General features: G+C 38.5%; 1 protein-coding gene across 2 annotated transcripts; it reads left to right on the forward strand.

Annotated features, from left to right (window-relative positions):
- The first annotated feature begins 9,881 nt into the window (after positions 1-9,881).
- LOC103258724 (DNA-directed RNA polymerases I, II, and III subunit RPABC3-like) lies at positions 9,882-10,618 on the forward strand. Of its 2 annotated transcripts, XM_008056388.1 has the most exons (2): positions 9,910-10,160; positions 10,245-10,362. In XM_008056388.1, the coding sequence occupies exons 1-2, from the start codon at positions 9,910-9,912 to the stop codon at positions 10,360-10,362; spliced, it is 369 nt and encodes a 122-aa protein (XP_008054579.1). The 2 variants fall into 2 exon arrangements, with proteins under 2 accessions (XP_008054578.1, XP_008054579.1); XM_008056387.2 differs by having other exon boundaries at positions 9,882-10,618.
- Positions 10,619-11,094: the final 476 nt, after the last annotated feature.

Genomic DNA, 11,094 nt, shown 5'->3' on the forward strand with positions numbered 1-11,094 from the left:
TCTTCATGGGTTTCTGCTCAGCTTAGAAAGTCAACTTAAGAGTTCTTTGTGTGCAGGAAATGTCACCCTGTAAACTTCACTGGTATGAAAAAGCAGTGAACCTACAACCAGAATGAATGCCAGAATGAAAAATCCTTTATGCCTAGAATAAATATGGGGCTACTGGCTCTTGTGGCCCAGTAAGGGAATGGGGATAAGATCAATTATTCATGTATAGACCTTCAGTTAATTTAGGCCATCATGAGATGGTCTGATAATGTGTTGTTGTCATGGTAATCCTGCTCAGTACTGCAGGCTCAAACATTTGGTGTGTATGCATGGCTGAGGAGCTAATGGAGTGAATCTGCCATCTGTGATTATGACTGAGAGCCTACAAGTCAGAATCAGCTCAGGTGGAACAATAGTTTTTTTCACTGACGGGATGAAGCCATGAGTTGAGTCACAAGGGAGTCTCACTCTGGCACTCATTCAGTGCCTAGTTGTAGCACCTGGACATAACCTGTTACATAGACAGTACCAGGTAGGAAGTTTGACTGTAACAAAGGTATCCTAATGCAAACCTAGGGAGGGAAGACAGAAACCTCCTTTGTTTATATCATGAAAGGGTGTTGGATTTTGTCAAATGCTTTTTTATGGACCTTTTGAGATAATCATCTGAATTCTTTCCTTTATTCTATTATTATTGTATATTCCATGGATTAGCTTTTGTATGTTGAACCACCCTTGCCTTCCTGGGGTAAATTTCACTTGGTCAAGTACAGAATCCTTTCATTATGCTGCTAGATTTAATTTGCTAATATTTTGTTTAGGATTTTTGCATCTATATAATGATATTGGCATATAGCTTTCTTTTCTTGCAATATTGTTGTCTGGCTTATGTTATCAGGGTAATACTGAACTCATAGAATGAGATATGAAGTGTTCCCTTCTCTATTTTTGGAAGAGTTTGTGAAGGATATGAGTCAATTATTTAATCATTTGATGGAATTCATCAGTGAAGCTGGTGTTCTTGGAACTCACTAGTGAGGCTGTTCTTTCTTAGAAATTTTTAAATTATTGATTCAATCTCTACTTTTTATCAATTATTTAATCATTTGATGGAATTCACCAGTGAAGCTGTTGTTCTTGGAACTCACCAGTGAGACTGTTCTTTCTTAGGATTTAAATTATTGATTCAGTCTCTACTTTTTATCAGTCTCCAGATTTCTTAGTGACTTTTTATATTAACTTTGTATCCTGCAATCTTGCTATAACCACTTATTAGTATGAAGAGAGTTTTTTTGTTGTAGATTCTTTGGGATTTTCTATATAGACAATATAGACAGTTTTATTTCTTCCTTTACAATCTATGCACCTGTTATTTCTTTTCTTGTTTTATTGTATCATCCAGTACAATGTTGACTAACAATGGCAAGAGGTGTCATCCCTGCCTCATTCCTGACTTAGCAGGAAATTATTGGATTTCTCACTATTGAGTGTGATGTTAACTATAGGCCTTTTATAGATGTTCTTTTAAAAAATGTTTTATTATGGAAAATTTCAGCCATACACAAAGTAAACAGAATAAAATTTTATTCTCCATGTACTCATCACCCAGCTTCAACAATTTTCTACATGCTGACATTCTTCTTTCACCAATATCTCCACTTATTCCCCACCCAACACCTAACTCATATGACTTTTTTTTCTTTTTTGAGTAAGGGTCTCACTCTGTCACTCAGGCTGGAATGCAGTGGCACACTCATGGCTCACTGCAGCTTCAACCTCCTGAGCTCAAGCAATCCTACTGCCTCAGCCTCCTGAGTAGCTTGGACCATAGGCACACACCACCACACCTGGCTAATTTTTTACCCCTTTTTTTTAGGAGATACAAGGTCTTGCTATGTGGCCCAGGCTAGTGTCAAACTCTTGGGCTCAGGCGATCTTTCTGCCTTGGCTTCCCCAAGTGCTGAGATTACAAGTGTGAGCCACCACACTTGGCCTCATGTGACTTTTCTAAAATTGTAAGTTAATATTTTATTTAAGATGAAAATTACTTACTGTTATAGAGATCCAAGAAATTTGACAAGTGGAAAGAGTCATATAACCACCACCCCAACCAATATGCAGAACAGTTTCATCACCGCAAACTACTTTCATGCTGCCTCTTTGTGGTCAAACCATCCTTTTTCCCTAGTCCCCAGCATTTACTGCTCCGTTTTCCACCTGTATAGTCTTGCTGGAATATTATATAAAGGAAATCATCCAGTAGGTAGCATTTGGAGACTAGCTTTTAAATTTTGTTGCAATACATTTGAGAGATTTGCCTATATTGTTATGTGAACAATAGCTCGTTTCTTTTTATTGCTGAGTAATATTCTACTGGATGAGTGTACCAGTTTGTGCATCTACCAGTTAAAGAACATTTGAGTTGCTTACTGTACTAGTGATTATGAGTAAAGTCACTATAAACATTTGCCTATAAAGTTTTGTGTGAACATAAGTTTTCATTTCTTGTACTTTTGTTTTCAAATGTTGAAATAGTCTTATGTCTCTGAAATAACTCTCACTTGGCCATCACATATCATTCTTTTTATATACTGCTGATTTTTTTTCCTTAAGATTTAGGGACATTTATCTGATTCTTTGTCTAGTAATTTTGGATTACATCCTGAGTATGTTGAATGCTATGTAGTGAGTTGTGAACCCTCTGAAGAATGTATGTGTGTGTGTTAAGTTTAAACTACAAGTTGTTTCACTTTCTAGTTTATGGTTCTAATGTGAGTTCAATTTTCAAGGCTTTTGCTCTGCTATTTTGGAATATTCCATGCTTGTCTCTCTCAGGGATTAAGCTGGCACTTAGATGATGTTATATTTTAAAATAATAGTTCAGTTTTTAAAGCCTTTGCTATCCTGCTTTGTATCTGTTTTGTTTGTGCATAGCTCAGGAATGGGGTCTGACACTTGTGTTAGTTCATTTACAGAATTTGAGGATTCAGTGCTCTCCTCTCCAAGTTTTTCTCCACACTCTCAAGTCCCCAGGGCCTCACTTTCCTGGCCCTCTGCCTAGAAAGATGGGCTTCTCTGGGAGTTTTAAACATAGGCATCTCTACTGCCACAGTGTAGCTCTGTCACTAAGAACACCCTCAAGGCAAAACTGGGAGAAAGATAGGAAAAACAGATAATTCTTCATCTACTCTCCAGCTCACAGGTGCCTCATTTTTTTTCCTCTGTACAGAAAGACATGATTTTCCCTCTGATATCTTGCTAGTATATTCATTTCATATCATATCTGCCCTCAGGTCAAAACTGGAAGAAAAAAATCTGGAAAAACAAAAACAAAAAGATGTGGGTGACTCATTTCTGAATGGGTCATACTTCAAATTTTGGCTAGTACATTATCATTCTGCCTGCTGTTGCTAACTTTTCACAGAGTTCCCATGGATGCTTTTTGTATTTTGTTCAGAGTTTGTAGATGTAATCTGCAATAGAGATAGTCTATACTGGGCTTACTCCATCACAAAGTAATCATTAATGTGACTTTTTGTTCCACACCACACTCAAGACAGAGATATTGCTTTGTAGCTTCTCTGGCTCTGTGGGCAAAGTTTTTCTAGTCCAGGAGGACAAGCATTTTGAAGCACCAGACTCTCTGCCAGAGTACGGTTCTAGCTCCCTTGACGCCACGGTCTGGAGCCTCATCTCCTGCTTTGTGAGGTTGTTGGAATCTCCACTAGCCATACTCAGGATCCTATAATTATCCACCACCATGGCAAGCCTTGGTGACTGGCTACCTATATCAGATTCCTCTTTCTGTCTTCATTTCTGGAGGATTTTCCTTCTTTCTTTTGTGTTCCTCATTCTTTTTTACATCTCTGCCCATACATTTGAGATCATTTTTCTTCTGTTTGAAAAAATAACTTTTAGAATTTTTTTTTTAGATCAGCTCTCCTGGTGTAAATTTTCTTAATTTTTGTTTGTTTGAAAATGTCTTTAAGGTGTTTCACTGACTATAGGACTATCTACTAGCAATTTTTTCTGTTTATGAAGTTCTTCAACTGCCTTGGCTTTATTGTTTTGGTTGGCAAGCCAACTAAACTATAGCTCCTTTGAAGATAACTTTTTTACTAGATGTTTTTAAGATCTTTATCCTCATCTTTGGTTTTCTGCGGTGTCACTATAATGTGTTTAGCCGTGGATTTCTTTTTAGTTATATGCCCTGGCATTTGTTGGTTTCCTGAATCTGGATATTGGAATCTTACCTTAGTTTTTGAAAGGTCTCAGCCATTATATACTCAGATATTGTACATGCCCCATTTTCTTACTAATTTTTAGTTCATTCTTTTGTTTCTGGCACTTGTTGATTACTGTTTTTGTGTGTGTGAGGTTAACTATGTGCTTAAAATTTTTAAATACAGAATTTCTAAGTGCTGGTAACAGGAGGCTTTCAGTTTGTCTTGGTTTTGAATCTTTCCGGACTTGGACCCCATTTCTTTCCACTCATTGCAGCTCCCACTACAACACAAAATGAGCTCCCCATCTCCCACCTTGGTGACTCTTTTTGAATATATTAGCAGACATGATGCTGCAGGATTTGACACGTGATTACTCCTTTTTTGAAGTGTTCTTCTCTTATGAAGTCAGAGACACCAATCTTATATAATTCTCCTTGTATCTCTCTTACTTCTTCTTCTTGTTTCTCTTGTCATTGTTGTCATCCCCCTTTTGCCTCTGTAATGTCACGCTCTTTTTTCATTTTACTTTCCCTTATCTGCCTTTAATTTTGACATTTATACTGAAGTCTTCCAACCAGTATCATCAACATAGACCCCACCCTAAGCTAGAGATGTGTATGTCTAACTGCCCCCTGCACGTCTCCCCTCGAATGTCTCACAAGCTTTCAAATTCACCATGTCCCAAAGTGATTCATTATTATTCCTGGATCCCCACAGCAAACCTGCTGTTCTTTTGTCCTTGTCAACCTCCTTGGTTACATACATTCCTTCAAACCCTCACCTGCCATGCACACTAAGCTCTAGCCTTGTGAGGCTGCATCTAGTTTCTCTAAGGAGCCATGCTGTTATTCACATGGGTTGCAGAATAACTTTTGCATGACGTAAGTGAACTAATGTCATCCATCATTCACTGTCCTTGGCACATCCTGAATCAATTAACACTTGGCACTTACTGCTACAGGGACACAAAGGAAAAGATTAATGGCACCAAACACCCAGCACTCCGCTGCTCTCACTCCTGAATACTAGAAGGTTACATGGAGTCTGACAGTTCTTTTGCAGGGAGTTACAATGTTATTGGTGCCTTCTGAACTCTGACTTGGCCCCTCAGGTCCTAATCTCTCCTATTCCAGCAATAACTGAAGGAGTGAAGTTGAACCTTATGACAACGCTATCCTAGCAGGAGAAACACGGTTCCAGCTGCAGCCACTCAGTGTGTAACTCCAACCTCAGCTCCCGCTCATAAACCCTCTCACCCAAGGTTGTCGTACGGCATAGAGAATGTACCCCTAATCCATATATTTCCTCATGCGATTGTGTAGGGAATCGGAGTCTTATTACCATTGATTTAGCTACTTTATGTAGAGAGATAAGTTTAAGAAATAAAAACTTTCTTTTAACAGGATGATGATGACTACTAAACATTTTTTGATTCATTATACGTTTTTGGCAGAAATATAATCTCACCCCTAAACATTACTACAGACTTAGCTTTTAAGAGTAGAAAAACATTTATAAGAAAATTTTTATATTCAGAATGATGCTTGCTTTCCTTTTCTCCTTCTAAAATTTCTAGGTTAAGTAATCACAAAACAGAACTTTAATGAATACCTTCCATAGCTTTTTGGCTTTGCTTTCACAATACTACTTCCTTGATCTGGAATGGTGTATTCATTCACTAGTGCTTTTGAAATAAAGTACCGTAAACTAAGCTTAAAAAACAAAAATTTATCATTCCACAGTTCTGGAGGCCAGAAGTCTGCGATCAAGGTATTGGCGGGGCCATGCTCCCTATGAAGGTGCTAAGGGAGGCTCTGTTCCAGACCTCACTCCTAGCTTCCGGTAGGCTCTTGGCTTGTGGCAGCATCCAGAAGATCTTCCAGTCTTCACATGGTGTTCTCCCTCTGTGTATGTGTGTATGTGTGTGGTGGGGTGTGTCCAGATTTTCCCTTTTTATGAGGACACCAGCCATATTGGCTATGGGGTCAACCTTACTCTAGTATGATCTTATGTCTGTGATAATCCTATTTCCAAATAAGGCATCCATCCTAAGTACCGGAGGTTAGGACTTCAGCATATGAATGGGAGGAAGAGGCCATAATTCAACCTATAACAAATGCCTTCCTTCCTTTGTTTACCTGGAAATGCCTGCTCATTTTTTTATGGCTCATGGCACCCTGAGATCCTCCCAGAGATCACCTGTGATTTCTTCCTTTATGACCGCACTTACTAACCTTTTCCCCCCTACTAAAGAATATATAATTCGCTTGTGGGAAGGAACCTGTCTTGCTTATTTTTGTATCCCTAACATCCAGCAGAGTGCATAGCACATATTCATTTTTTATTTTATTGTTTTAAAGAGTGTATAGCTTTATTAATTTATTTATTTGAATTGGAGTCTCACTCTGTTACCAAGGTTGGCATGCAGTGGCAGGATCACAACTCACCACATCCTCAACCTTCTGGGTTCAGGCGATCCTTACACCTCAGCCTCCTGAGTAGCTGGACCACAGGTATGCGCCACTACACCCAGCTAATTTTTGTAATTTTTTTTGCAGAGACAAAGTCTCATTATATTGCCCTGACTGGTACATATGGCTATTCACTACCACACTGCACAACATAGGGAACCTGTCCATCACTTCAGTAAATCCTATTGGACGGTGTTAGTGTAGATGGCAAAATGCTTTTGAGGGGACAATTCTTTCTCAACATAATTCAGTTCAACGACATTCATTACTCCTTTCATATGAGCAGATACCATGTGTAGTGTTGGTAAGAAACAAAAACCAAAGTTATTTCTCTGACCTTAAGAAGCTCACCATTTACTATTTCATTGAATTTGTTTAAAAATACTTTGCTAGGGAAAATTTGTTGCATTTGAGAAATCATCTACCAAGTGAAGTCAGAAAAGTTCAGTCTTAGCAATGATATGCCAGGAAGTGGTTGTCGCTGTCTCTCTTATTATTTATAAAATTGACAACTTAAAAATGAAAATAAATTCCAAATACCCTAGACACCAATGAAGGTTAAGGTTATCATGCACACATGCTGATTATCATGTCAGAGATTAGAATAGGGCCATGTTCCAAATTAACACACAAGTTCTTAACCTAAGTCTTCTTAGAATCAAACAGTTTAGTATTTAACTGTGTTCTAGATTTTTGTGAAGCACAGTTAAATCCAACCAAATAACATGTACCTTAGTTTAGCAACTGCCTTAGTAACATTTTTACTGTAAACCTGGGATATAGTGGAAATCAAGGGAAAAGCAACTTTCCAGTGGCATATGGTAAAGCCCCCTCAGGCTTACAATTAGACCATAAGAAACCAAAGGTCACCTTAAGTGCCACAGAGGGTGTCTGTGCAAATGTTTAAGATAATCCAGTAGAATTCCAGAAAGGATATACTGATTAACTTACAAACTAAAACTATAAAGAGCACTGGAGAAATGAAAAGAAACCATTTAGTGTGGAAAATACCTGTCTTTCATGTGCAGTAAATTTAAAGGCATATTTGTAGAAATATTTTAATCCTTTGCAAAATAAATATTTCAAATGCCATATTTGGTTTTGAATTATACACAATCCCTGCTTTCAGATTTCTTTGCTAGTTGCTAGAGGCCAAATATTTGCAATCATATTTGATAGTGACTGACCCAAGATCACTTCTTTCCCTTGAAATTTAGAAAGACAACATAACAGTTACAAAACGTTTTTATAATAGGGAAAGAACTTTGCATAAACCTATCACTCAAATCTTTATACAGCTTTTCTGTGGTGGTGATTATGGTGTACACATACTTTTATAAATTGCCTTTTCCACTTAAGCTTATGTTTATCATAAGCATTTTTATGTTGTCTTCCCACCTTCCTACTTATCATTTTTAAAATGTATACAACAGACTAAGTACTGTATCTGGCTTATTTAATTAACTATTCTCATATTATTGATTGTTTGGGTTGCTACCAGTTTTTTACCTTTATATATAGCACCACCATGAACACCAAAATAGCTTTGTAAGACTCAGTATCATAGGAATCCTGTTTTTGTCTATGACAACAAATTCAAAAATCAATACTCTAATGTGTGCCCTGTCTCTTTCATACTTAGGTGAGTTTAAAACAAACTAGACCATATAGGCTACTAAAAATAGTCAAGGGCTTGGTGCAGTGGCTCATGCCTATAATCCCAGTGCTTTGGGAGGCCAAGGCAGGAAGATTGCTTGAGTCCAGGAGTTCAAGACCAGCTAGGCAACATAATGAGAACTTGTCTTTATGAAAAATAAAAATAAAATAAAAACAAAAAACGAGCTGGGCATGGTGGCATGCACCTGTGAGGCTGAAACGAAAGGATCACCTGAGCCCAGGACGTCAAGGCTGCCATGAGCCATGATCATCGTGATCATGTGCACTCCAGCCTGGGCAACAGAATGAGACACTGATTTAACAGAAAAAGAAGAAAATGTTTAGAATTCAATATCTAATTTTTTAAAAAAACACGACAATAGTAGAAATTATATTATTTCTAGATAATCTGGATGTTACAGAAGACTTCTTTTTCCAGATTTTCAGAGTGATGAAAAAATTCAGTAGATTTTGTTACCAAAATAAAAGATGACCAGTGACTATTATATACAAAGAAATGGACATTTTATTTTTCCTAATGTACTAATCCAGTAGGCTACTATCCTTGTTTTAAATGTTTCTGTTGGGAGCCAGCCAGGGAGGCCCACTGAGCATTAGGGATCAGGAAGGGCCATTGACCCCGAGGACCACTAGGATGCGTTTGGGAGCTATTGACCCCATTTCCTCCCCCTTTCTACTCAGCACTAACTAGATTAAGCTCCTGTGAGCTCAAAACATAGAAACTCTGAGATCAGGACGAACACAAGCTAACTTTAGAAGCTCATTGCTCTGATTCTTCCACAAACTGCAGTTTTGGCTTTCACACAACTTATAATTCAAACTCGTGTCACATCTAAGAGCCTTAGTATTGGTCACAGGCTTCTGGGTCATGATCTTAGAATTTATTGAAGGTGTAAATTGTAGAATATAGTTTTAGAAGGCAGCCATTTTGTTGAAAGAATGTGGCTGGGTTACTTGCAGGTAGTCCACTGTGAACTTTGGACTGGGTCACATTCCAAACATTCTGGGATGGGCCACTTTCATTTGTAAAGTAAATACTTAAGCTTCTATAGAATTGTTTAGCTTGGCATAAATCAATCAGCTTAGGATGAAAAAGGTTTATAGAATATGTCAGTCACAGATTAGGTTATCCTTTGTTATGGGATTTTAAGATTATCATATGAAAAGGGTTTAAAGGCAATCATTGATTAAGTTTTCATGGATTAAGGTTTCTGGTGGGTGGGGGATGCCCCTCCCACATCTGACTTTGTGTATAAAAGACCCGTTGTAATTCCCAATAACACACATCACTTCAGCACTAGACTGGAGTCCAGTCTCTTTCTCTCTCTCTCTCTCTCTCTCTCTCTCTCTCTCTTTCTTCTTCCCCCAATCACCGATGCCATCTCCACCTTTGGGGTACCCTGAACCTGACTGGAGCTGGACTCCGGCATGTTTCAACATAGCTCTTTTGCTGCCGGCCAGCAGGCGCTGCCTTTCCTCCTCTCTACTTTTCTCCATGCGAGGGGGTTTGCGTTCAGTCCTTCTGCTGTTCTCGTGGTCCCCTCACAATGGCGGGTATCCTCTTTGAGGATATTTTCAATGTGAACGATATTGACCCGGAGGGCAAGAAATTTGACCGAGTGTCTCGACTACATTGTGAGAGTGAATCCTTCAAGATGGATCTCATCTTAAATGTAAATATTCAGATTTACCCTGTAGACCTGGATGGCAAGTTCTGGCTGGTCATAGCTAGTACCTTGTATGAAGATGGTACCCTTGATGATGGTGAATACAACCCCATTGATGATAGGCCTTCCAGGGCTGACCAATTTGAGTATGTAATGTATGGGAAAGTATACAGGATCGAGGGAGGGAAAACTTCTACTGAAGCAGCAACACGTCTCTCTGCCTACGTGTCCTATGGGGGCCTGCTCATGAGGTTGCAAGGGGATGCCAACAACCTGCATGGATTTGAGGTGGATTCCAGAGTTTATCTGCTGATGAAGAAACTGGCCTTCTGAACCTCGCAAGAAGCCAGCCTGACTGCCTAACCACTCAGGTCACGGACATTGTTCAAGCATGAGTAGCAGTTGCTATTGTTCACCTGTTGAGGGTCTGGCTCTCTGTCCAATGTGAGTGCATCTTTATCCAGCCTGGACTCAAAGGGAAACTGACTTGCCTATGAAAGACCCAGTTAGAAAACTTAAAATGCACAATAAGTTATATTTTGTATATGACTTTTAAATTAAACTTTACTTTTTCAGATTGTTTCCCCCTTTTAAAAAAAAGTCATTTACTTTAAAAACTAACCCTAACCCTAATCCTATCTTCAAAGTTCTAAAAGATAAACATTTTCAACCAAGAATAACCTACCCAGCCAAGCTAAGCTTCATCAGTAGGGAGAGTGAAGTCTTTACCAAATATCAACTCCCTAAGAATTTACGCTGCCACCAGACCACTCTACAAGAAGCACTTAAGAAAGTATTGAATACAGAAGAAAAGGAAAAAAGAACAACAATGTTCTTCACAAGAGTACAGGAAAAAGATTAAAAACACACATGAACCAACCCCAAAACCAAAAAAAAAAGACAACAAACAAACAGGAGCAACAACAACTCTATAAGAATCTCAGATAGGGATCAACTCTCACATTTCAATAATTAGCCTGAATGTGAATGGACTAAATGCACCACTGAAAAGACACAGAATGGCAAAATGGATAAAATATCACCAGGAAACAATTTATTGCCTTC

Source organism: Carlito syrichta, unplaced genomic scaffold, assembly GCF_000164805.1.
Source record: "Carlito syrichta isolate Samal-C Ts95f unplaced genomic scaffold, Tarsius_syrichta-2.0.1 Scaffold302339, whole genome shotgun sequence".
Taxonomy (NCBI): Eukaryota; Metazoa; Chordata; class Mammalia; order Primates; family Tarsiidae; genus Carlito; species Carlito syrichta.